Below are 27,927 nucleotides of genomic sequence, written 5' to 3' on the forward strand. Positions count from 1 at the left end.
GAAAGTTCGCGCATATAAAAGTAATCGTAGGTATACGGTATACACATTTGTTGAATTCTACGTTAAATGCAGGGACAAGTGGTCGCGAGAGCCAAGCGAGGTTGGCTGGACCGCGACAAGGGTTAAAGCATCGAGGGGAAGGAGAACAATTCCATGGTGGACAATGACTCATAGGACAACGGCCTTAAGACGACGAAAAGTGGTAGTCTAGGGAGTAGAGACACGCGCTATAACCGTGCATAACCTCACGATGTTTCTATGGTCGTGCTCGCTTGACGTTTATGCATGCGAGCATAACTTATGATCGGAATAAAATACAAGAAGAATAGACTATATACGAAGCCTGATAAGCTTCACGCAGACATTCCATCGTATTTTTTCATGTTTCCCGCGAGACCAACATCTCGTTGGTTCAAACACGATTTCTTCGATATCGAATCGAAGACACATTTTGCGAACATAAGGAAACTGTTAACTTCGATTGGGTATTTCGAAGTTTTTATTTTTAACGTCCGACTTGCTTCGTATTTTTGATAGATTCTTTGTCTCGTAAAATTGTTGCGCTCAAAATTGAGGGATCTGTACGTAACAAAGATGATCCGTGTCAAATTTTCAGGCTTCTCGAACGATGACGTATTATAGCAGTTAGAAGATAGAACGACAACGTGATATCGATGTTATAGAAAATCTTCTGTATCTTGTTTTATTGCCGAACGAAGATTCTTCCTATTTAAAAATTCTATAATAATTTTTAAAATTAAATATACCTACGAAATAGAATTTTTTTTGAGAATGTTTGAGAATGTCAAGTTATTAAAAGATGTAATTTTAGTATACAGTATAGTAATAGAAAAATATCTGATATACTCGAGGAACTCTTGCCTTCGATATTGAACTGCTGGTGGATGAAGCCTCGGTGGAAATCTTCAGACTGAAGCTCTATTTTCTGTAAAGTAATTTCTATTTTCTATAGAGGACGTAGAATCGTTCTATTTTATTCGTTGTGTAACGATTCAGTTATTCAAGCACGCGAATTCAGTATTAACCGAGACGTAATTGTTTCATTCGCGATGAAGATTAATCAACGATCAGCGGTTACTGCTGAGATTACTTAGGCAAGAAAGTAGAAGAAGACGGTTAGAAAGACGAGCATCGGTTAAACGGTGGATTGTTAGTCAAATGATAAATTAGAAGCGATTCTTCGGGATTGGACGCAACGAGTCCCTATTATTTATATATTACATGATTACGTTGTTAGTAATAAGCATGATTGATCATCGGTGTTAGCTAAATAGGAAATTTGAGATTTCTAGTAGCAAAAGGGAATTTGCGTGACTAATTATTTATTGTTTCTATGTTTGATAAATGTTTCTAAGATTACAATCGTTCTACTGTAATTTAGTGACTACAAAAAGATTTAGCACACGGTTGTATTTATGATGGCAGTTATATACTAATCAATTAGGTTCAAGTATATTAAATTTCGTATTTAATATTTTCTTCTTTAATACTTTGTTATTGGCTACTTTACTCTCACCACTGTAGAATTATAGAGTATGATAGCATTAACAAAGAAAGAAAAAAAAAGAAAAAAATCACATTTTTAATGACACTTTTTGAACTTTAACATTTCATTCTCTATCGCGAACAATATAAAACCTGAATCGTTTAATTATTCCGAATAGAGCACGAAATATTCAAAATTCCATAGCGAGTAGAGGTCTCGTCGAAGCCACAAAAATGACCTTCCACGAGAGCCAGAATAGAATAAAACCAGCATAAAAAGCAGCTCAGGTAATGTCGAAGACTGACGAAAGCACCGTAGCAACTTACAAAAAACTTTGAAAACCCGATCATATCGTATTGCCATTATAATTTCAAATCCTTGTCTGATCAGAACAAGACGAATCTCCTTTAACACATGTAACTTTCCTTCGAACTTAAATAACAACCGATCGAGTTGTTGATCGAACATCGATCGACATCCCTGAATCAAGAACCGCGGGAAACAAGCCAGGGAACAAAGGAGGGTGAGGTAGAAAAGAACGTCGAGTCGGTGAACAGAAGATACGTGGAGCCTGGTGAGCGGCGTCGAGGGGGTGAAACCGAGGAACGAACGAATCCGTGACGTGCCTCGAGGGCAGCAACCGACACGGCGAGTTGCAGTGGACGTCCTTGCTATGTTATCTTTCACGGTTCGTTCCCTTTCACTTTCAGTGTCCAGGAACCAGAAAGCCCAGACCTCCACGAACAAAGATACGCCTCCGCCTTCGCGTTGTCCGTGTGAGATTGAAACGCGCCACGAACGATCGCGAGGAGCACGAGCCAGATCTCGTTCTACTCCGCCTCCGACGTTCTACCTACCTTCTTTTCTTTATTCTGCCCTATTTCGCCACTTAATAGCAGTTGCCTCTTTTGGCAAAACCGATAATTAGATCTCGAGGAAACGGTACCAGGTAAGGTACACTTGGCAAACGACGTGTGACAGGACCACCGATTTTCCATGATTCTTCGAGAGTTTCGTAACATATGTCAGGCGATATCTCGATGACGGCGGAACTCAGAATGCAGAAAGAATAGTGTTTCTGTTTGGTGCAATGAATCGAGTGTGAATATGATCTTTGTTGATCGGCCAACGTTTATAATCCTACGACGATCGTACCCACTTGGGTCGTGTTCGATAAAATCGTATTTTGTCGTTCGTTGAGAGATTTCGTTTCAACTTTGAAGAAGATATAGGAGATTGTCATTAACCAGCAGGAAAGATGTTATAAGAAATATTATGTTAACTCTTAACTGTTACGTACTGTATTAGATTTTCCTTACGTCAATCTGAATCTCTAGGAATCTTGTGAAAAATACTTTCGTTTCTGTTAATAAAAGTCTTTTCATTCGTTCATTGAACGCTAGAACTAGCGACCAATAACGCTTGTATCGAAGAGAACGCGAGAAGGAAAGCCAACCTTGACCCATATATTTAATCCAAAAATTCATCGTTTTAAATCCGTAAGATTCGATAAAAATTTGGAAATTGGTCCTTTCGATAGAAATATACGTTATAAGACCAGGAAGATCGAAATTAGTACATCTTTGCAAGGGTTCAATCGCCTGTCTTTTTATGGTATACGTAACTACTTAATAACTAGCAGACAACGTATGAGTGATACACATTCCATCGAAGTAATAAAGCGGATAGTTGCAGAAACCAGCAACTTCTTATTCCGCTTTCGATGAATCACTAATTAGTTCAACGAGGAGACCCTTTCGCGAGCGTGCTCGTGCATACAGTTCATACAGAGCGATTTTTCTCGCAAAAAACGCAGTTATAGTAGAATCGGTATGTAGAATAAAACTTATAAAACATGACGGGAAGTAAAGAAAGTCGGTTACCTACTGATCCGTTACACACCGTTTATTTCTTCGCCCATTTTTATTTCAATAATATTTGATATTTGATCGGTGAATTTATACGTCGATAAACTACAGAATACTGCGACAATTCGTCTCGTTTCACCGACAATTCCTACTTTTTCCATCTTCCAATCATTATGTGGTGCTTACAGCGGCGAGGTTCCTTTTCATCGACCAACTTTCTTCTTTAATACGCGTGTTCTACATGCTAGCTTTCTTTATCTTTCCTCTTCTTTATAAGCTTCTTTTCGATATATATTTTCAGAATTACTTCAAACTCTATCAATATAATGTAATCTCGTACAATACGTATAATATATTTATAAAAGGTGTTATATTTTGTCTTTGATAATCTTACCGAGTTTCTACTACAGTCTAAAGAATGAAGCAAGACGATCGTTGCGAAATCTAGGAAATAGGGCCGTCGGTGTATTCGCTTGTTTTTTAATTAGTAGTAATATCGTGCGATGAATAATATCCCGAATATTTTCTTACGATCAAAATATTAAGCCATGCGGTTCAAAAAGTAGAATGTAACAGTTTGTTCAGCTGTTCGATATAATCGGTAAACATTTGTTCTGAAATGGTTAAGCTTTCTAACATGCAGAAACCAATTTTTGATGTACAGTTCGCGCTTCCTGGTTCACTTGTTATTATTCGAAACAATTCAGCGGTTCACGCTTCATGTGAAATTATTCATAGAGGCGGAGACGTTCAAGATACCGAAGTTACGTTAGCTTAGAACTTCAACTGACCAGACGAATAATCATAAATTATATCTCTACTTTCTCTAAACGACAAATAACACTGGATGACAGATTAAATAATGCTTCAAATCTATCTTTTCTTTTTAAAATAAAAACATGTTATGAAATCATATATTTAATATCTTCGTTAGGACAAAGTTTTTGCTTCATAGCGTCTTGTAACGCGACAATTAAAATCGATAGCTTTCAATTACGTATACCTCAAATCGTATATCTTTGGTTTTATAATTTTGCTCTACAATGATGGATAATTTGTGTATTACGTTCCGCTAAATTTCCATCTTGAATTGTTATTTGTATATAAGAAATAAAATATATTTTTAGTTGGTGATATTGAAATTTTTGAATTGTGATTTCAGTGGTTTGGCATTTACGAAATAGTTGAGAATCTATTTATAAGATGTCGACATTCTAAAACTTAAAATTCGTTGATCACAATTATTTAACTTGCAAAGTTACAGCTGCTACTTAAGCAAAGTTATATCGCCATTCTTCGTTTCTTTTAAAAAACATTTTGGTAAAAGAAATGTTTTTTTACAGAATGTCAAAAAGTCAGCAACAGAATGGAATGATAGGAGGCGGAGGACCGGTCGCTGACACTGACGATTTTTCGGATGGTGAGAGTACTCCATTGACTCAGGACTATGGCGACAGGTATGTGGCAAATGTGTCCTTAACCAAGCAGCTATGGTATTCGCAAACGTCGCTCGTTTTATTTTTAAACGGAGAGGGGAAAAAAGCAAACGAGATTTGCTTTTGTTCTTTGCGTCAGTCGAGCCATCTCGTTTTTCGAGAAAAATCGCAGTTATTGCCTCGATTTAATTTTCTTTTAATGGATATTTATATGAAATTTAGAAGTTAATCCAGCCGACTTTTTTAATTAAAGTTTAAAACTGTCACGTATAATTGGAATAACTAAATCACGAATTTTTATGCGTTTATGGGAAATTTGAAGGTGAAAAGTTAGTTATGTTAATAACAATACGAAACTGCGTACGAAAATTTTATTGAGAAGACAGTCAGAATTAACGTATCGGCTCCATCTGTTTTAATTAAGACAGAGTGTAGCTGTATAATTTAATTACGTCTGTTTGTTTCGTTTTCTAGTCAAAGAACTGTCGTGGAAACGAAAGGATGGGACGTGTTTCGGAATCCACCGCCAAAGATCGATTCCGGTTCGATGGCGAATCAAAGATGCCTCGAGATGACGGTACAGATCACGAAGGTGATCGTCTACCTACTAGTATTTGTGATAGTATTAGGAAGCGGCGTAGTAGCCAAAGGAACAATTCTATTTATGACGTCGCAGTTAAGAGCTAATCGAACGATCGCTTACTGCAACAAGAAATTAGGTGAGTGATAGTCAAACTCCCGTACATATCATCGCTATCATCGGATATTATTAATTAATCCTAGGACTTTTGACGCCTCTTGTAGCTCTGGGCAATTCGATACTATTCGTATCTTGATTGACTTTATTCTATTCTTAAAACCTTTACATTGTTACGTTAGACTAATGACATAAATTATTGCTTAAATATTCTTCCTAGTAAAATCGATATTCACTGTCGTTTTATTATTTTCTTGATTTCACTTTCATTTTTACTTTGGTCACAGAACTATCTAGCATGTCCTCTGTCCAATAATATCGGTTCAATGAAAATAACGCAATAAAGTAATTTAATATATAAAGCCATTAACCCAACACAAAACTAATAAAACTAAAATCTACATTATGAATGGTACAGATTATAGTTTTAAAATCAAAGCAAGCATCGAAGCTCTTTTTCTCGTATTTCTATATATTTATTCGTGCAATAAATGGAATTAAAATAATAGTACTATAAAATGTACCGTTCATACGTTCAAATTCTCATTCGTATTTCCATGCGAATCGAACGCTCGATGACCGCTTTGCAAACTATAGTGCGTTTGTGTAGTGAATTTTCTACAAATTACGCCTATGTTGAATTCGGTGCTTGATGCAACACGTAATCCGTTCGATGCATGTAATCCAGATTCGTAGTACAATAACAATACGTTATCTGCGGTTCATTATTACGCGATTTTCCTTTCTTATATTTGATAAGCCAATTAACGTTTGCGAAATGACCGCTTTATAGGATTATACGCTAATCCACTTTGTGGGTCTGTAAGGATACTATAGTGGGGCACAACGTGAAATTAAGTGCCTGCAGGATATACCTTGGAGACGTTTATGAGCTTAATTCTTATTTGTTCTTTTTATGTAAAATGTAACACGTTTATTTTAACCGTTTGACAGTGTAATAAAACGACGAAGAATTTAAAATGAATGACTTGGGAGATAATCGAAAAGCTTGCTGGAAAAAGGTTCGTAAGGTAAAATAACGAATCGATGAAATCGCGTTAGAAATTTTAATTATAATTTTTCAATATTAGCAACGTTTGAATAGGTAATCAGATTTTTACGTATTTGTGGCAAAATTTGAAGATACGAAAATACACAAAATGTACATAATACGAAAAAAATATATAAAACGCGTCACTGATGCAAAATCCAAATCGCACTTCTTGAGTTTCAGAACGGTTAAACATTCATGGAAACCGTCGCGGAGTAACGTAAAAAGTGGATCGTGCTCGCAACATAGTTACAACGGAATTTTTTCGCTATGTATAACCGCGGTGCGAGCAAAGGAGAGAAAGTACGTGAAACCAGGTTGAAGCATTACATACGCGAGGCTACCTTCTACAAAATCGTTCGATTCTATATAATAAAAGTTAATTAAAAAAATCTTGTGAACCCAGTGGCCTGGTCGCTTTTCTATACGGTGGTTGATGGTTTCTTTTGACGCAAATTTCGCTGTCGTAGCATGGTATTCGAGGAATTATTCTGGAATGAACGACACGAAAGAACTGAGAGTAATTATATAAGCAAAAATAAGCCATTAAAGAAAGAATACAATTATTCTTTTCGAAGCTTTATTTTGGTGAAAATCAAGTTTGAAAATCTGTCGAATACAGGTGCACTTTTCTGGCTGGCTCCCGATCAAACGCGTTTACTGTTCGATGATAAAGAATGGCTCTCTGCTGTAAACTTGCTTTTCCAAATAAGCATTTTTGGGCGGTATTAGAAAATTATATTTAACGAAAAAGAAGAACTGTATTAATCTTAATCACTGTTCCAATTTTCATTATTTGTAGTTATTTGTCGCTTTCCCAATCATTACGTGCAGATTTTTCTAGGCTTTCGATATATTTTTGTATTAAATCTTCAAAGTACAGAAAATAATTTTAATTTATCGATAACAAGTACTTCTTTATGTTGCGACATTTTGCACTTTTCGCTAATATTTCATTGGCGTAAACCTGCTTTACAAATTGAATATCGATTTTTCTTTTGAATCGAAACGAGTGCATGATTAGTATGTAATTGTGAAACAATGTCTGTCAAAGTATGTCATTTTTATTAAAAAATACCTAAAGAGGATACGATTTTCATGTTATTTTAAATCTTATTATTAGATAGAAAACTAATTGTAGGCATGCTGATAACAGTTATACCGATAATTTATGTAATATGAAAAAGTGGGCTTTCTTCTTCCTGTTCTCTTTTCAGATAAGCTTTGAAAACATATTTGTTGTTTCGTGAATCCAATTTCAGAAGACGTATTTCTTCCTCTCTGTTACAGGCCGGGACAGGCAATGGACAGTAACGTTACCAGAAGAGGAGAGAATAGCGTGGATCTGGTGCATCATAATCGCGTTCGCGGTGCCAGAATTCGGCACGTTAATCCGCAGCACTAGGATATGTATTTTCAAATCGTGGAAGAAACCACCGGCTTCTCACTTCCTGCTTGTCTTTCTCATGGAGACATTCCACGTGACCGGTCTGGCTCTGATGTTTATGGCAGTACTTCCTGAATTGGACGTGGTTAAAGGTGCGATGCTGACGAACTGCGTGTGCTTCGTACCTGGTTTACTAGGTAAGATACGCCATGTTTCACAACATGTTTTGAACTTCAATTTTTAACGCGTTTCTCTTATTTACGTCGAAACTGGTAAAACAGCATGTTTGTTACGTAATTAGCGGAACGAGGTCGATTTGACTGAAAGATGCAAGAGAAAGGTGAATTATGTATTTGGATTAATACTAGAAATAATCGTGATTTTACATAGAAATTTTATTTTACAACATTTTTGGGCGATTTGATAGTATTACGGAGCTTTAAGAATTATTTATGAGCCCTTGGGATTTTAAGAGGCTAACCTACTAGAGTTTCGAGAGTTCTTCGTTAAAAGAAGACATCACGAAGTTCGATTTATCGATAACGAGGGAACTTGTACTGGATTAAGACGAAGATTTCTTTCGATTGTTCAAGGACTGCTCTCTCGCAATAAGAACAAAGACGAGTCGAAGAGATTTGTTTTGGTGCTGATAGATATTGCCGCGCTCGCTGCTCAAGGAACAAGTTTCTTCCTCTGGCCTTTGCTGGATAGTTCTCGACCCTCGTTATGGCTCATACCACCATCTTTATTCCTGGTTTCGTGCGGCTGGTGGGAAAATTATGTTTCGATACAGAGTCCGATCGGTAAGTATTACGATATCGATGAGACACCATTAAGAAGTAACTGTTATCGGGCGTAAAAGAAAAGCAGAATTTATTCAATTTATTCAGGTATTCAATATGAAATTGAAATTTTCGGAAGAAGCTTCTTTTTTACTGTCGATTTTTTTTTATAATCGATATCGAGTCATTGATCTGAATCAACTCTTCCTGCTTAATTCTATCCAAATATTACTACAAATAATATATTTACTTTTAATATTATTATACTTTATTATTATAAATTATATATTACAATAATAAAAAGAAAATATTCCGATATTCAGGATAATTGTAATCTTCCTCGGTAGGATTTGTTCGAGCTCTGGGGAGGGTGAAGAAAGAAATGCGGTTGACGAGATACTTCACTTATATGTTCATCTCGGTTTGGAAGATCGTGGCATTTTTTATTAGCACCTTGCTGATACTCCACGTCAAAGGCGAAACAGTTGGCCATTTGTTCACGATGCTGAGTGACGCTTTCGGAAGCCATGACATTATGGCATGGACGCAACGGGCTGAAGCCACTGATAAAATCACCGATGTCGCTGATATCCTGGATATTGGCGACACAGTGCCTGTACCAGGAAGCGTAGATACCCCTATATACGTTCTACTGCTGCAAATATTTGGTGCTTACTTCACATACATATTTGGTAAGTATTTGTATTTCCTTTATTATATTTATACCTTCAATTAGATTAAGTAATTTTTTAAATACCAAACTAGGGTATGTATCTAGACTATGGATCTTCATAAAACTTACAGTTTGGCAAAGGCAACGTTGGCAAAGGCAAAGTTTAATGTTGTTAAAAAAAATTGTTATTAAAGACAAGTTGTTTAAATTAGAAAATTTTATAGCAAAATCATGACATGGGACATGACATTATGACAGTCAATATTTCCCAAACATTCTTCAACATTGTGTGGTTAAAATACATATTTAATTTACAAATGGGACAAAGAGTCCGATATAAATTTTGCCAATTTGATTTAATTGACACATCCACTTATTGGATTTTTAAACATTGGTCGCCTGAAAAAAGGAAAAACGAAAAATACAATTTATTACGTTTTTCCCTAGTCACATGTTGCAAAAAAAGTATCAGAAGAGAACAGAAAATGAATGGTATTTCGCTTGTTTCAGGTAAATTCGCGTGCAAAATTCTGATACAAGGATTCAGTTATGCTTTCCCGGTAAATCTAACAATTCCAGTGTCAATCTCTTTATTAATTGCTGCTTGTGGCCTGAGGAACACCGATCCTTGCATATTTCAAGGAACGATTCCGGATTATCTGTTCTACGAGTCACCTCCAACCCATTTCATCAATGATTTCGTGTCAAAGCAATATGCTTGGGTATGGTTGTTGTGGTTGCTGTCACAAACTTGGATTACATTGCACGTTTGGACACCGAAATGCGAGCGTCTCGCCGCCACAGAGAAACTGTTCGTCGTTCCTATGTACAATTCTCTGTTAATCGATCAATCGATGGGTCTAAACAGAAAGAGGGACGACCAACCGGAAGTGAAAGTCGAGGTAATTTACTATAAAACAATTTCAAGCCTAGTGTCATGGCAAAATTTTTACTTGTCTTCTTTAAGCAAAGCTTTATATTAATTTTTTACAAAGGTATGCCCTGAGCAGATACTAAATGTAGTTCCCAGTTAGACGATTATGAAATTTTTATGCAGATTTAAGAAAACAGAGTTCTTTAAAGTATTAAAAGGCCATAATTAAAACTTCCAACGTAATTTTACTCGCCGCCATTCTATCTTATACATTTTTTTTCAATGAAAAACTCGGTAATTATTTCCTTATTTCTATTATTCTTTCTCTGGTAATACTAACTATAAAGCTGCATTTTTCCTTGAAAAAATTAATTTTAAATCTTATATAATCCCTTGTCTATAATTAAGGATGAAAAGATTTTTTGGCACTTGCAATGAGTGTATAGAAAACCATAAAAATCTTGTGTACAGTATTTCCAGTGCTTTTCGCGAGTTTCCATCACCATTAGATTCTATACTTGATTGGGTTTAATTTCTTAACGGAAATCCCTTGTCTCAACGCTTAATGTCTCTTCATTCACAGAGAGAGCCACTAAGTAACTAGTATACTTTTATCTCCTTACCTTGTCTTTATCTGGAACAGTTTTTCATCCGTCATAATCCTTAAAAGAATGTTCAACCCTTTTAAAATTAAAACCGTATGCTTCATTTTAGTCTCGTTAAAAATAAGAACGAAGTCAACGGAGTAAAAGTATCCTGGTATAAATACAATTTAACAATTTTTATAATTGTAAAATGAGAGGAAACATAAATATCCGATATATTCGACACCTTAAAATAGAGAACGCGCTAAACGAGATCTGTCTTCTTATTATTCATCGGTCGACTGTCAAGTTTTATCGCGAGTGTTTCTTAATTAAAAAAATACCAAGAAAGATAGAAGGATACATTGACGTAAAAAGATTTGATAAGGAAAATCTATTTAATAAAAATAAAATTCGTACAAAAAATAGAATTCAAATAAATTCACACATAATAAAAATATTAATCGTAATAACAGTATTAGTCATAATGATAGTTTCGTATTCACCAAATCTCTTTCTTGAAAATATGTTAAGTGCTAAAACAAGATTCCAGTCTTGAAATTTACTTTCTGTCTTATGGGCTACATGTACAAACGACATAAAGCTGCACGGTACGACTTTATTTAGAAAGGAAAATTTCCACAGACGCTCTTAACATAGACAATTTCACTTTATTCGTTGTTTTGAATCATAATGCTGCTTTGAACAACATTTTGTGTTGTGTTGTTCGCTGAAATATTATGAGGAGATGCTTCTGTTACGAAATGTGCAGAATTAAATTAATTCGCTAAAAGTTTCTAGTGTAAGTCTTGTATTTAAAAAAAATATATATATATCTTTTTCACGCATAGCAAGACAAAGTTTTCTATAGGCTCGATTGTTATCGAAGGCACGGTCGTTTATATAAAAATATAAGAATTGTATTTTCGGGTAGGATCTGGCAGAGATAGAGAAAGAAAAGGGAGATGGAGATTATGAGACCATATACGAACAGACGGATGGCACGACTACACCTCCGTCGGCTGTAAAGAGCAGCGATCACGTAACAAGAATATACGCCTGCGCGACTATGTGGCATGAAAACAAGGAGGAAATGATGGAATTTTTGAAAAGTATCTTACGTTTGGACGAAGATCAGTGTGCTAGACGTGTAGCCCAAAAGTACTTGAAGGTTGTCGATCCGGACTACTATGAATTCGAAAGTAGGTATCCATATGCGCTTTCTGGTGTAGTCTGGTGGATTAGCATTGTAGTCTGCAAGATCTCGATCATTCAAGCACGTTGAGAGACGTTGTTTATTCTTTCAGCTCACATCTTTTTCGATGATGCGTTCGAGTTATCGGATCACGATGAGAACGAACAGCAAGTGAATAGATTCGTAAAATTGTTGGTGGGCACTCTAGATGAGGCAGCGTCGGACGTTCATCAAACTCGGATGCACGTCAGAGCACCGAAGAAGTATCCGACGCCTTACGGTGGTCGATTAGTCTGGACTCTTCCTGGAAAAACGAAGATGATCGCACATTTGAAGGACAAGAGCAAGATTCGTCACCGAAAACGTTGGAGCCAGGTAGGAATTAAAGTCGAACGAAGTTGTAAACGAACCTCTTTGCTTTGAGATTCCCATACAACTTTGAAGATTTAATATTTTTCAAGAATTTATGACTAAAAAATTGTATAGTAGAAGATCCATTAATAATATCAAATATGCATAGCTTTTAAAACGAGCGAAATTCCAGTAATTCTGATATTTTACAATCTATTAATATTTCTAGAAACGTATACCATTGAGAAGGAGTAGGAAGCGAGTGATAGTTTTAATAATTACAAAGCAATCTGGCATCTTACGATTTGTTAATATTTTCAACCCTTAATCCGACTCTTGTGTCAATTTGACGCATTGAGATAAATGTAAAAGAATCCGTATTTTTTCAGCATTTGCAAATTTAAAGGGTTAAAAATATACACAGTACTCAATAGTAATTCAGAATACTCATAGCCATAGTAGTTCGTACTTATTACTCGTAGTAGTTCAAAATACATTTATATTTTTAAATTTTTCACAACATTGAATAATATTATTTCGAAACTTGCGTTCCAGGTTATGTACATGTATTATTTATTGGGACATCGATTAATGGAATTGCCAATTAGCGTAGATCGCAAGGAAGTGATCGCAGAAAATACTTACTTATTAACTCTTGACGGTGATATCGATTTTCAACCAGCCGCTGTGAAACTGCTCGTGGATTTGATGAAGAAGAACAAAAATCTTGGCGCAGCCTGTGGCCGTATTCATCCAGTCGGTTCAGGTAATCTTCGTCAAACAACTTTCAATAATAAAGTTTTATGTACAACTTTTTTTATGATATTAGGTCCTATGGTTTGGTATCAAATGTTCGAGTACGCTATCGGACATTGGCTGCAAAAAGCAACCGAGCATATGATCGGCTGTGTACTTTGTAGCCCTGGTTGCTTCTCGTTGTTCAGAGGAAAAGCTTTGATGGACGATAACGTGATGAAGAAGTACACAACGAGATCTGATGAGGCTAGACATTACGTTCAATACGATCAAGGAGAGGATCGATGGCTTTGTACGCTTCTTTTGCAACGTGGGTACAGGGTAAGTATCCAGAAAAGTTTCCAAAATTATTATTACTTGATCTAGATACTAAATTTATACAGGAGGATAGTGATCGAAATCTTTATTCAAATTCAATATTTGATGAAATATTTTATGATGTCACTTATTCACATTCTTCACCGTTTAATCTTACAGGTAGAATATTCAGCAGCCAGCGATGCTTACACTCATGCACCCGAAGGTTTTAACGAGTTTTACAATCAGCGGCGTCGATGGGTACCATCTACCATTGCCAATATCATGGATCTTCTGATGGACGCAAAACGAACGATTAAAATCAACGATAACATTTCTCTTCCTTACATCTCTTATCAAATCTTACTCATGGGTCAGTCAAACTCTCGTTCTACTTTTATTTTTCTATTAATTAATTGCCTTTCTCGGCACTGAAACTTTCATGTAGTTTCTACAATCCCATTATATTAATTTCATTCTTCGTGCTTTGAGATTTATCAATTATGAATTAAAAAATCGTCTAAATCCTTCTTACAGGTGGAACCATTTTAGGACCAGGCACGATTTTCCTCATGTTGGTCGGTGCTTTCGTCGCAGCCTTTAAGATCGATAATTGGACCAGCTTCTACTATAATATTATTCCTATTCTGTTCTTCATGCTTGTATGTTTCACTTGTAAAGCGAGCATTCAGGTATATCCACTTATAATTAATACTTGTTATACGTGCTTATCGTAAACGAAGAACACAGGAAAAGGACATGATAAACAATTTGAAAATTCAACGTTACCAAAATTGTCTCTTTAATTCGTTATGAGATCACGTACAATGGCTGTAAATGTCATTTGTACACCTTGGTATTTATTATAGCATTTGCATGCTAGTTAATTACGTCCAAGTATATCAAATTTCGTATCATTTAGTAATACTTTCATATGACTACGAACGATCGATGGAGACAAACTAAACATGAAGACTACAAAAAGAAAACAATATATATAGAATCGGATAAACAAGTACTTCATTGAAAAATGAGGACGCGTGTAAATATCTTTTATTGGTGATCTTGGTGAGATTAAGAGATCAGTGATAAAGTGGTCTGTCATGTTCCTTTTACCTGCTCTTCAAATACTTGTCGCTTTGATTGTTCTTGCAATTCTTTTTTTTTCGTGTTGTTGTCTTTCAGCTTCTGTGCGCGCAGATATTGTCGACAGGATATGCGATGATAATGATGGCTGTGATCGTAGGTACGGCCCTCCAACTTGGGGAGGATGGTATCGGTTCACCTTCCGCGATATTCTTAATATCATTATCCAGCTCCTTTTTCATAGCCGCCTGTTTACATCCTCAAGAGTTTTGGTGTATTGTTCCTGGTATAATATACCTCCTTTCAATCCCCTCGATGTACCTTCTTTTGATCCTCTACTCGATTATAAACTTGAACGTCGTCTCGTGGGGAACTCGTGAGGTCCAAGTGAAAAAAACCAAAAAGGTTCGTTCCTTTGTATTGGCTTTACCCGACTCTTTCTTTTTTCTTTTTTCCCCTTGTTCAACTAACTGGACAGTATTTGGTTGGATCATGTTTGTCAATTTTGAGGGATTGTACATTTACCATTATTCTGTAAAACCATCGTAGGAAACATATGGTGGTGGTAAATCAAGATGGCAAGTGCTTTTGGACAATTTCACGCGAGCTGCAAGCTTTTTTTGTCTGCATGTGTACGTTTTAACTTGTTTATAATGACGCAGATACTGAGAGTGACATTATGCTGAGGATACGAGAATTTTAATTCAATAATTCGATATTTAACACTTCTAAAACTGAATGTTTCTTGGCCAGTTGGAAAAAGATTCGTTTATCAATTATTAGTAGCAATATATAATAAACGAAAAAAAATAGTATACGTACAAACGTATAGCGTAAAAAAATTATCATGCCTAAGATTAGTCATGCCTTAGAATTAGATTCAGAAAGGTTAATCCAGCATCCTCAACGTATTACCACTATTTTATACAAGACCAAACAAAAATTGGTTTACACGCCTGAGCATCGATAACTGCTAATAATAACAACGGTGTGCCAGGTTTTCGTGGCGGCGATAATAAGTACTCTGTACGGCATGGTGATGATCGCCGTGATCGTTGGGACTGCGATTAACATCGTTCAGGACGGGATAATGTCGCCATCCGCGATGTTCCTATTTTTAGTAATATCTCAGATGATAATAACCGCACTATTGCACCCCGAAGAAATGTATTGCTTACTATACAGCATCATATACTTCATCACCGTCCCATCGATGTACGTGTTGCTTATTTTTTATTCGATCTGTAATCTGAACAACATCACATGGGGTACGAGAGAGGTGGCGACTAAGAAAACTGCTGCGGTAACTATCAGCTCAATCTTAATTGAATAATCGACTCTAATTTTAATCATGTTCTTCTTTTCTGTTATTTTATCAAGTATCATTAATAATTATGCACCTTGAAGCAAACAGCAGTTGGAGTCATCTAACTTATCAAGCTTTAGCACAATCCATTTGAAAATTATTGGCTCATAATAGTGATTCCTATCACAAGAATTAAATTATTAAATTCAAATCCGCCACTATGTCAGTATGATTGACATCTATATTACGGCTAAATCTCACTATTCGACCTATGTATTTTACGTAGATATATACGGCAATAGAGTAAACTGAGCGAGTAAATCCACTTAATTCGACTAAACTATGTAAATGCACTACATTGGATGGATGCTCAGTATTGCTCAGGTGGGATTACAAAATTAGATTCTGCAAGAACAGTTCCTATCGAGAAACTATTTAAGAAGTTATATAGAAACAGCGAGGAAACAATTTAATTTGTACAACGTTCGAAACATTTTATCGACTTCGATTTTTCAAATGGATGACGTGAATGCTTCTTTCCTTTACTTAGAAAAATAAAATAATTTTAAGTTTTAAAAAGATTTATTTGAAGCATATGTTTTTTAATTTGCGCGGACGTATAATACTATAAATCATTGTCTTCTTCAGAACTTATATCAAGCTCTCTGTCTCTCTCAATAATCTTTCCATTCATATATTAATAATTCAGGAGTGAGAAGCAACACGAGTGAAAAGTACTTGAATTTCCAATGAACGTTCGACTGAAAAATTTGTTTCAAGGTGTAATGCTTTTTAGTATTTGATATTACGTTTGTAGATATAACGATAATCACAACTAATAAATTAATAACACGCAATTAATAATTTTTTAATACGTTTGCTACTGTCTCATATATTTCTTTAGAAACAGTATTTACTATAATAGCATTTATGTACTTACCTTTTATGTATATGATCAAAATTAAAATATGTTACATATTTCTCGCTGAATCGGTAGGAACTTGAACAAGAGAAAAAGGAAGCCGAGGAAGCAAAACGGAAAGCGAAACAGAAATCTCTGTTAGGGTTTCTTCAAAGTGGCGTAGGCTCGAACGACGATGAAGAAGGATCGATAGAAATTTCTTTGTCGGGATTGTTCAAGTGCATGTTCTGCACTCATGGACAGACCTCGAATGAGAAACAGCAGTTGGTCGCTATTGCTGAATCTTTGGAGCAAGTTAGCAAACGCCTGGAAGTTATCGAAAGGTTTTTTGATTTTATATTATTCTAAAAATATCTTTTACTCTGCGCTTTATAAATTCAAATATTTATTGACTTGGTCGATTATTTCAATACAAGGCTCTGCAAATCTGTTAATATTCGTTTATTTTTTATTGATTGCCTTGCTATAACCATAACAGTAGTAATTAAATTTCCATCATATCTATTAACATGCAAAACTAAACAATCAATTTCAATTTATACGACGAGTTGAAATGAATTTTTAATGAAATTTCAAATGAGACCTCTCGAATGATCTATGATTATGGCTTATTATGATTTATTTTACATAATCCTTGTCATCTGGTTATACCGGTTAAATATAATCTATTATACTAAACTAAATATAATATCACTAGCATGATGCTGAATTAGACGCAATAAAAGGTCGTACAAAATGCATTTCTTTTTGCGTTTTCTGCGTCGAAAATTTCAGAGCTCAAACCGGAAGTATCTTTTAACAAAGCAAAGCTTCTCTAATTCTAAATAATGAGATCTTTGAAGTAATACCGACGATTATATTCAACTTGAATTTAATATAAATCCATTTATCAGAGCCGTGGATCCTCATGGGGTGACAAGTCGACGTCGTGCATCCTCCGTGGGTTCTCGAACAGCCGATCATTTAGGGGCCATTGGCGAAGATCCAGCAGAGGATCAGGATTGTCATAGTGAAGCTGAAACGGTGACTAGTCAGAATACGGAAGGGAATCGCGAAGCTAACAACTTCCTAAGCAGACCTTACTGGTTGAGCGACGAAGGACTTAAAAAAGGTGAAATCGATGTCCTGTCGCTGCAGGAGGAACTATTTTGGAAGGATCTCCTGGAGAAGTATCTGTATCCTATAGACGAAGACAAGGCAGAAAAGGTAAGAAGTTTTAATCAAGCTGTAGTCATTCGTAGTTTTTGTCTTTTTTTATTTCTTAAAATTTCTTAAAATTTGAGAAGAATTTTTGTCTATCTTTTCTTTCTTCTATACTTGAGTTAAATTTATATTTTTCGTAATTTTGAAAAACTTTTTATTCTAAAATTTTGTTCAATGTTTAGAGTAATTGTTTTGGATAAAAAATAAGGTTTCCGAAGTACTTATTGTGCGTAGAATTTACAGATTATTTATAAAATTTGTTATTTTATCATTTGTGTATATATATCGTTATCAGTCAAGTTTTTAGTACTATTTGTTAATTGAATATGTATAACTAGCGTCGAGGATGTTGCTCGATTGTAGAACTATTAATTCTATTTTATTTATTTCAGTATCTCTCGTGTAAAATTCAACGAATTCGAAATAGATTAAAAAAGATAGATATTATTTAGAAATTGCGGAGTATGAAACTAAAAAATTCCGTAAAATATTTGAATCAAATAACTTCGCGAATAACAGAATGAAAATAACTGTTTCAACATTTTTTTTAATTTCTTAATCGATTATTTTTACAGTATTTTTAATTGTTATTTCACATAGTATATATAATAACGTTACTAAGATTTTCAAACATTTTGGAACTTTGCTAGATTAAGATAAAAAAAAATGAAAAATAGTTTGCAACAAAATCTAAAGAATCTAAAGAAATCTTACTGGAAAGAACTGAAAGAGTAAACGATTAATAATTGTATGTACGAAATAACGGTTGTTTAAATTTGTCAATAATCGAAGAATATAAATAATCGATCCATGCTACTTACGTCAGGCACGAATCGCCAAAGATCTAAAGGACCTACGTGACCAGAGCGTTTTCGCGTTTTTCATGATGAACGCCCTCTTCGTCCTGATCGTCTTTCTGCTGCAATTAAACAAAGATTTGTTGCACGTGAAGTGGCCCTTTGGTATCAAGACCAACATCACCTATGATGATCACTCCCAGGAGGTAAAGACCGCTCCGTCCACGTCGTGTTGTCCTGCTTCTTAAATCATATCCCCTTTCCCCTAAAACAGCAAACAAAAAAAAAAAAAGATAATATAGATAATTAGTAGGATCTATCCCACGAGCCATATAGCCGTCTTATTAATTCTTTGTTTAGCTTGTTGTAGCAAAACATTTCAAATGCTAAAAGCGTATACTTTACCCAAAATACTAGATTCAAGCAATTAATGATATATCAGTTAAAAACACAAATGAAAGGAGTGTCATATATAATAATAAATATCATAATGGAAGAAAATATTTTCGTAAAACCACAGGAAAAAGTAAAAAAGGAAGGTAATTTAGAAGTATACAAAATTTATACACGATGATTCAAGTTAAGCATTCAAATTGTTTTGCAGCAAATACTCGTAGTAGCGATTTTTATATTTTTCCTTATCGCTTGTTAAGAAGCTTTTTAGAGGATGTGAGTTTGCTTGAAGACCTAAATGATCACGGAGAGGATCCTCCCTCGAAAGGAGCCGATGGATCAACGATTCGACCGGACGGAGCGTATTTTTTTTCATATCTTTGCTAATCTGTGCTTTTTCTTTTGTTTCTTCCCTGGTCCACGACAGACTCGCATTGCCGCCGACCTAATTGAGCTGCGGAACAAGAGCGTGTTCGCGTTTTTTATGTTCAATGCGTTGTTCGTTCTGATCGTATTCTTGCTCCAGCTGAACAAAGATCAGCTGCACGTTGTCTGGCCACTCGGCGTCAAGACGAATATCACCTTCATCGAAGAGACCTCGGAGGTATCTGGTAGTGTTCTAAACGAAAAACAGAGATGCTGTCTCACTGATGCCTCGGGAGACTAACACATCCGTGTGCTCCGTTGCTCGTATTTATATCTTTTCTGTTTTCTCTCAATTTTCTTTCTTCTCGTTTTATTCCTACGTCTTCACTTTTCTGACAGTGACGTTTAAATTAGGGGCCACTATTTTAAATTATTACAATTAAATTATTTCCAATGCACGTAGTTTTTAATACGCACGTACCCATACAATTAATATTTTCCTGTTTTAATCTGTGTAGGTTTTAGTATACACGTACGCGTATATTAAAAATTATGCGAATTAAAACACGAATATATTAATTACACGTGTGACTTTGATACATGTTCAAAATCTTCAATCTACATTCGTCGTTATTTGTCGATTTGATAGCGGCAATGAGTCAGAATCGAACAATTTTGCGCGAGGACGGAGTCACGTAGAGGAAGAAGAGTAAGGGTCGATTGAATCGCCAGATTGAAATTCGAGCGTGGATCCTTCGTTTTTTCAAATGATTGTTTCATTCTCATTTCAGAGATATCTTTTTTTTTTAGTGTAATTTTAGATACGTTTAGAATGAAAGTTTAGAGCTTCTATTTAGTTCTAATAGAATCGAGCTTGCGGTTGCGATACTTTTAATATTTTCTCCTTTGCCTTTTCTAGTTTAGATTTCAGGCATAGAGTATTTACTTCGTGAACTGCTTCTTTTGTCAATTTAGATATTTAGCAATTTCTGGTTTTATTATTCACATGTGATCGATTTCATATTTTTCATTGCCCTAAAATTAAACACTTATTTAATGAAAAATTTGAATAAAACAAAATATTTGCATTCAGTATCTATAATTAAATTCAATTCCGGTCTAAAAATTCTTATATTTGGTTTCTTTTTAAAAATTACAATTTTCCTTCATCTGAATTCAACTCAGTCTAATCGAAATTCAAGCGGTGGAATTGCCTGAATAAATTCTGCGTTCAAGAAACATAGAAACAAACTTCGAATGAATTTTCATTTTTTCTCGAAGAGGAATAAAGAAATTGCTAAAAATCATGAAAAAGAACGACACAACTAGTATACAGAGAAAGGGATCGCAGTTCAATAGTGAGCATCGGAGCACGCTGGAAATGGTATACCCGGTGATAATGTTGCACTTGCTGGGACATGTCTGTGTTTTGTCAATAACGTGGATCATGAGCACGTGGCGAATTACCATTAACATGTTTGCACAGGTACTCCCGAAGCGTATGGAAAAGCTGGGGGCACTATCAATCAACTGACTCGAAACTAGTTAGCTAAGTCACAAATAACATCGATGCCTTGTTATTTCAAATCCCATTATCCTTCCTCGTTATGTGTACGTCTACTTTCTTTTAGTATCCGTAAAAAGTAAAACGATATGGTGGCCATCGAGCGTGATCACTCAGATCACTCGCACCATCAAGTTTCCACCTTGACTAACATCGATATACTTCTTGATTAACGTTATCGAAGTCCAGAGAACAAATGTAAAATCACACGTTACTTTTATTTTGGATATTAATAGATTACTGGATAGAATATTAATAGATTGGAAAATTAAATTGAAAAGAATTCTAATAAGTAACGTGTTGAATAGAAACAATATTTTTGAATTTAAGTAACATTCGAATATTATCTTTTATTCAGTTAAATAAAATGCCTATAATTTTCCTAATTATTTTTTCAATGTTCTCTTAGCTTCTGTACACCTTTTGGCTCTCTCGTGATTGTCTACTTTCCCAAGGCTCGAGTTAGAAGTTTTCTTTCCTGTCTTTCAATGGACAGTAGCACGTGCACGATTTGTGGGTCACGAAAGAGTCGAAAAAGCACCTTTGAACATGTCTCATTTTTTTCCGCTCACCTGGTTGAATACGAACGAGGGAGAAATTGTTAAGCAGATTTTCACGTTTTTTATGTGTCTAATTTTGATAACGCACTGCTAGGTATGGCAGCAGAGGAGCACCACTAACGAGTTACCGTCAATGTAACTAAACGGTGGCTTATATGTGTATACATATGTGTCTCGAAAAGTGATTTTTAAACTGTATTTCCCGCGGTGATCCTGATCGTACGAACGAATAGCTGACATAAAAATGATTGAAAAATGGAACGGTAGAAATTTTCCAATTAGTACCTTCACAAATTTTCCAATAAATATTTTTCAACGCTATTTAATAGAAATATTCGTTGAAATTAAGATTAAAAAATTGGAAAGCGTGACAGAGTTTTCATTAACACTTGCTTCCTAACAGCTATCGCTATGTACGTTCAGGAAATTAATAATTGTTATTTCATTACGAATTGCCAGTCGTAATTACATTTTGTATTTTACCGTATAAGTGACTGAAAAGTATATGAAGGCCTGAGAATCATAAAATTATACGTTAATTCCGCTATTTTGCATTAAAATAGTGTTCTGTGTTTATTGTTAGAAAAGACTCATTATGCTTCGTCGAGTCATGAAAACTTATCGCAGTAAAGAATAAAATTATAATCAGATTGTGAATGTTCGTGCACGTTTAAATTAACGTCGTTAAAAAAATAGAAATTAAAAAGAAATTTCTTTCGTCCTTTCAATATTATAAACACACTTATGATATTATAAATAGCCTTATTTGGATACTTCGTGTATTCTTGGATATTATATCTATTCTGTACATTATTATTTATTTAAATTACCCGTAGATGCATAAAAATCCTCAATTTAAATGTAACTTAATTATTAAGAACCTAAATGGATGATATCCTTAAAAATCAGGAATATGTGATTAAATCCAAATTTCCAAAATCTTCACATACATCACTATGATTTTTAGTTCGCTATACATATATTCGTAATGAGGTAACAACGAAATACACGTTAATGAAAATTGTAACAATTGTGAATCGTTTTATGTGTTCTCTGTTTGCGATTTTATTTATATTTTGGCTTGTATTACGACTAATTTATTAATGTCTTCTCTAACAATGAACGTATTTCGTAGGTACACATTACGAAGGAGTATCTACAACTCGAGCCTATCGGTTTGGTGTTCGTGTTCTTCTTCGCATTGATATTAGTTATTCAATTCACCGCGATGCTGTTCCATCGATTTGGCACGTTCGCTCATATTCTAGCCAGCACCAGCTTAGATTGGTACTGTTGCAAGAAGGTGAGTGTTATCTACAATTGTTGGTGATAAAATTTTACTACAATTAGTTATTATCAAAGATTTTCATTGTTCACATTATTCACGTCATTCTTTTCTATTAGTAATTAGTAATAGCTCCTATACAATTTTCCATTTTATCTTTTCTTTTTATTCTCATTTTCATAATGTTACAGTTAAATAGCGATTTGTTATAGTTATAGAATAATTATAGTCTTTAATACAACCTTTAATACAATCTGTGATTGTAATCGTAGTATAATCGTTTTTAAATCTTTTCTGTTTAATTCACCAGACCAAGGATCTATCGGAAGAAGCGTTATTATCAAAACACGCGGTAGAAATAGTCAGGGATTTACAAAGATTAGATGGCATGGAGGGTGATTACGAGGAAGGCAGTGGCAGCGGCCCCGGCAGAAGGAAAACCATAAGAAATCTTGAAAAAAGCCGAAGAAAAACGCAGGCAATCAATACGCTCGATGTCGCTTTTAGACAGCGATTCTTCAGTATGTCAGAGGGCAATGGTGTGTAAGATGTTTGTGCGAAATTTTTGCATTTATCATAAGAAACTGATGGATTGGAAATTTAAATCGCGAAATACTTTACGACCTTCTTATAGATACAAAGATGCAAGAAATGAAATAGTAAACTAAGTACTTAATACTCGTTTGTGATCTGAAACCTCGTTTTATGAGTCCAAGGCCAAATTTAAATTAGAAAAAGAAATGAAAAAAATGAAATTGTAATATAATTATTTATTTTAGTTTTCTTATTTTTTTTTTTTGTTTCTTATTTCGAGTAAAACGTATCCAACTCTGGTCTTAAATGGAACAATGTCTCAGTTTATAATAGGTGGATGAATATTTTTCGATTATGCGTATACTTTTATTTACATACTTTTATATATACAAATATTTTAATATTTGTATATCTAATGTTATATATATATCTTAATATTTCCACATGTTTCCGTCTCTTCAGCAACTTTAAAATATGCCATGTAATATATTAAGGAAATTGTGCTGGTAATGTCTCGATTTTAGGATGAGAATATTCGTTGATTAATGTTTCAATTTAGGTCTGCCGAGGAACATGTCGACTAGAAGATCTGCAAAGGCTTTTAAGGCATTTGAAGGGCGCAGGAACAGCATAATGGCGATGAGGAGGAAGTCGCAGATGCAAACGTTGGGAGCCAATAACATTTACGGTGTGGCGGGCAATCCTTTAGGGATACAAGGTCGTCCCTCGAGAAGCAGTCAGATTTCTGTAAAAGACGTGTTCGAAGGACACGCTGGTCACACGAATTCAGCCTATGAACCTGACGAAAATACCGGAAGTAGCCTCAGACTTCATAATCTAGGTCAGAGCACGTGGAGAGATGCGAATACCAATATTTAATTGAAACGAATGAACGTAATTCGAACAAATTCTTCACGGACGTACGTAATTGTTGGAAAATATTAAAACTGACGAATTTTTTTACTTTATATCCTTATATCAAAATATTTGTTAGATGATCAACTACGATAACCATCACATACGTTTCCCGAGAAACGAGAAATGGCTACGCCTCCTTTGCTAAACATTACAAGCAATAAAATCGATTCCCATTTAAATTATAATATCATCACGCATTTAAGCGCTTCGTCTAGCAATTGTCTGTTAATTATCTGACTCTATATGACGTAAGAGCGAATAGAAAAGTACGAAAAGACTGCCTTCGAGTAGACTAATTTATGATGAAGTGAAATGGAACAGGGCCGTCTTTAAACTCTTTATTTATTTATTCGAAGAAAAAAGTGAACAAAGTTCCCTTCTTCTCTGAACGATAAAGAACAACGAAGAACAAAAGAAAAAAAAGATTACATAAGAATAGAAAATAGAAATTTAAATATAATAAGTTAGGAACTTTAATAGAATTAGATATAAATATTTGTTAAACTTGAACGAGTTAAAGACAGTCCTGAGGAAGAAAACGTTTTTTGTCTTCATTTTTATTCTTTTTATTTTATTTCTCTTTTTTTTATTCGCGCTTAGATATTTAAGATAAACGAACTGACCGGTGAATAACGATATTTGTTAGTACAGCTACTGCCGTACGATGATTAAACGGTTTTAGAGAATAATTCTCTGTTTAGGTGTTAATTGAACGTAATAGCCTTGTTAGCTGATGTCGTATCAAACGAGTGTGACAGTAATCACAACGACGACAACGCTTACACTTCTTTCGTTCTTGTAAACGTGATATACCGCCGTTTATATAAATATACTTATTGTATTTAATAGATATACAATTCTTTTTGTACATATCGCGTGCGTACGTGTAACGTTAAGCCTGTAGAAAAATCGTGTTGGTATAAACATAAACGAAATAAAATTCGAACAATCAGCATTCAACTTCGAATTCATTTCATCCAATCGTTCTTCCATAGCATAATTCTACATTCTTTCCTGTACTTGAATAAATTACATGCTACATATACATGTATCTTTGGTTGGTGATTTAAAAGTAGAAGATGGATTATGGGATAAATGAAATCATAAAAGTATTCAAAATTATTGACCACATGACAAATTTTATTTCTTATAATAAAATAGATTTACCTTATACAGTTTGTTAGCGTTTATACATTTCTAAAGTTATTCTCCAACAGTTTAACAGTGATTTCTTATAAAACACGAGAAACGATTAGTCGGTTAGAATTTTGTATTCAAGTCAGATAACAATTTAAAACATACACAAAGTTCGTAGAGAATACTTTACAATGATTAACGATTATGTTGAAAATATGAATAAAAATTGTCTATTTTGAATTTCATTGAAAAAATACTATTGTGTGTTTAAAAAAAAATACGCAATTTCAAAGGCATATACGGATAGTACGAGACAAATTTGGGACGAGTTTGGTGTCGCCTCGGGGCGAGCCTGATTTGTCGGTTTTTTTGGCAAGATTAAAGATGCTCACAGATTCTATCTCACTTGGTTTGGACGCATACTGAACAACTTTGTCGAAAACTTCCCCTCGCTTGCTCGCCTAGCGTACTTTATTCATGACGCAAGACAGCAGTCTCGCGGATAAATCTCGCGGGTTATCTTCGTATTGTCTCTACATAACTTTGAAAAAATTATTAAGCAGAAAGAGAGAGGAATTATTAATTTCATATACAACGTAGCAACATTTTAAATAATTACAAGAAATGTATACGTTGCAATAAATGTATATGTAAATTAAGCAGATAGCAACAGAGAGGGAGAGAGAGAGAAACATTTTTATGACGTGCCAGCTTGTCGTAAAGCTTCCGTCATGCACATGACGTAAGTTGCCATCAAGTAATCGTTAATGGTACGTCGCATGGTCCATCCTTGATAAAATCCTTCCGGAGATAGCGCCCAATTCGCCAGGAGCAGAGGATAATTTGCTACTACAGCGTAATTATTACCTACCGTATACCTGAATATCATGTCGAGAACTATGAATTAATCGTCTATTTATATACACTGAACAGTGTAATAATATAATTTGCAACTAAAGAAACCTCTGCACTTACGCGAAACTCCCACCAAGAATTATCCAATTGAATATGTTAAGCCTTGATTCGTAGGTTGCTTTTGTTTCACTTGAATTATCGTAGAAACGCGACATTTCCATTTCCTGGAATTAAAATTCCAACACACGGTTCAATCTTGAAATATACTTTATATATAACCTGCAATCTTTTATTTAAAAAAAGTGTCTTTAAGTTAAACGAAATTTGTCGAAATAAAAAATTAACACATTCAAATAATCCATCGTGGATCGACGGGATCCACGGGATCTTTCAAACGACGAGTTAACGCGAACCTTTAAATTGCCGAAGAAATTTCGTGTAATATTTTACGAAACTACCTCTGTCTGTTTCTTCTTTATTCTGTACAGTTTGAACAAGTCTAAAATTGATAAGCTGGTTACAACACAGGCGCCGAGCGCGTAATATCCATGACAGGAGTACAAAGAATAAATTAAGCCGGCCATGCTCAAGGTTCGAAAGATCTCGTCTATAACGTTGAATCGTTCTTTGTTCCTTTCTTCCTCCAGCTGCATCATAAACGGATCAAACGCTGAAAGATAGAAATTTATTGATTTTCGATTAATTGACTGTAAAACAATACACGAAATTGTTAAGCTACTTACCATAATCCTTAAAGAAAAGTTTGTACACAAGAACGATCAATGATCGAGAACCAATCATAGCGATACTGGCACAGGCACACGCAACGTGTGTTAATAATTTCGAATACTGAGCGTAAGAGTGTCTTATCAAGATGTAAATTGACGAACCGCATGTTAGCGTTAGATTCGTGCACGAAAAAATGGACTCCAATATCATAGCATAGCTTGCATTAAATAGAAGCAAGGATTAATTGATACATCTGTACATATACTAATATATGGTACGGTTAAATATTTAAAAAAGTTCAAACATATTGAACGATGAAAAGTAGCACAAATAATTGTCATTAACCGATGATATTCGTATTGACATCGAAACACGATTAAAGGTAAATGTCACTTTTGTTTTTTATTACATAAGCTCTCTGTTATTAACCTTAATTGCTCATTACTCGAATGAGAATAATTTAAACAGCAATAAAAAAGTATTCCCTATTATCTCACATACCATTCAATTTTTTATCGTTCGTTGAAAATCGCTACTACATATCGTATCATGGACTGTGTATTATTTTTAAAAGAGTATCGATACATGCAACGAAACTAATTTATTCAGGAATCGAAAATAATCGATGGCACACGCGATCGAACTGTACCATGACGAAATTACTTACAATACTACGTTCGCGTGACAGTTCGTTTGACACGATGATACGCGACAGGATTGATAAGCATGCGTTAGAAAAGTGCGAGAATATCAATGAACGTGCGTGATATGACGCTATGCAAAATATATTTCTCATTGTGATTTGTAAGTTGAT

General features: G+C 34.7%; 2 protein-coding genes across 7 annotated transcripts in view; one reads left to right on the forward strand and one right to left on the reverse strand.

Moving 5' to 3' along the window:
• Positions 1-25,347, forward strand: part of LOC117212361 (chitin synthase chs-2) — a 34,056-nt gene extending 8,709 nt beyond the window's left edge. For 2 of the 6 annotated variants that reach the window (XM_033457134.1, XM_033457152.1), the window contains exons 2-20: positions 4,719-4,832; positions 5,286-5,530; positions 7,850-8,143; positions 8,540-8,749; positions 9,076-9,420; positions 9,912-10,303; positions 11,794-12,061; positions 12,167-12,429; positions 12,961-13,171; positions 13,235-13,482; positions 13,639-13,831; positions 13,996-14,150; positions 15,542-15,847; positions 16,848-17,095; positions 17,666-17,978; positions 18,802-18,978; positions 22,791-22,958; positions 23,251-23,479; positions 24,034-25,347. In XM_033457134.1, the coding sequence (XP_033313025.1) occupies positions 4,720-4,832; positions 5,286-5,530; positions 7,850-8,143; positions 8,540-8,749; positions 9,076-9,420; positions 9,912-10,303; positions 11,794-12,061; positions 12,167-12,429; positions 12,961-13,171; positions 13,235-13,482; positions 13,639-13,831; positions 13,996-14,150; positions 15,542-15,847; positions 16,848-17,095; positions 17,666-17,978; positions 18,802-18,978; positions 22,791-22,958; positions 23,251-23,479; positions 24,034-24,353 (4,698 nt within the window). In that variant the 5' untranslated portion in view covers position 4,719 and the 3' untranslated portion in view covers positions 24,354-25,347. Of the gene's footprint in view, positions 1-4,718; positions 4,833-5,285; positions 5,531-7,849; positions 8,144-8,539; positions 8,750-9,075; positions 9,421-9,911; positions 10,304-11,793; positions 12,062-12,166; positions 12,430-12,960; positions 13,172-13,234; positions 13,483-13,638; positions 13,832-13,995; positions 14,151-14,643; positions 14,950-15,541; positions 15,848-16,847; positions 17,096-17,665; positions 17,979-18,801; positions 18,979-19,592; positions 19,770-22,790; positions 22,959-23,250; positions 23,480-24,033 lie in introns of those variants that run through there. The other 4 variants (XM_033457143.1, XM_033457159.1, XM_033457167.1 and 1 more) reach the window with 4 other exon arrangements.
• An 828-nt stretch (positions 25,348-26,175) lies between these two features.
• LOC117213644 lies at positions 26,176-27,875 on the reverse strand. Its single transcript, XM_033459171.1, has 4 exons — positions 27,128-27,875; positions 26,843-27,054; positions 26,505-26,608; positions 26,176-26,407 (listed from the first exon to the last, which is right to left on the reverse strand). The coding sequence occupies exons 1-4, from the start codon at positions 27,321-27,323 to the stop codon at positions 26,227-26,229; spliced, it is 693 nt and encodes a 230-aa protein (XP_033315062.1). The 5' UTR covers positions 27,324-27,875; the 3' UTR covers positions 26,176-26,226.
• Positions 27,876-27,927: the final 52 nt, after the last annotated feature.

The sequence above is a fragment of the Bombus bifarius genome, unplaced genomic scaffold (genome assembly GCF_011952205.1).
Source record: "Bombus bifarius isolate JDL3187 unplaced genomic scaffold, Bbif_JDL3187 scf7180000007970, whole genome shotgun sequence".
NCBI lineage: Eukaryota > Metazoa > Arthropoda > Insecta > Hymenoptera > Apidae > Bombus > Bombus bifarius.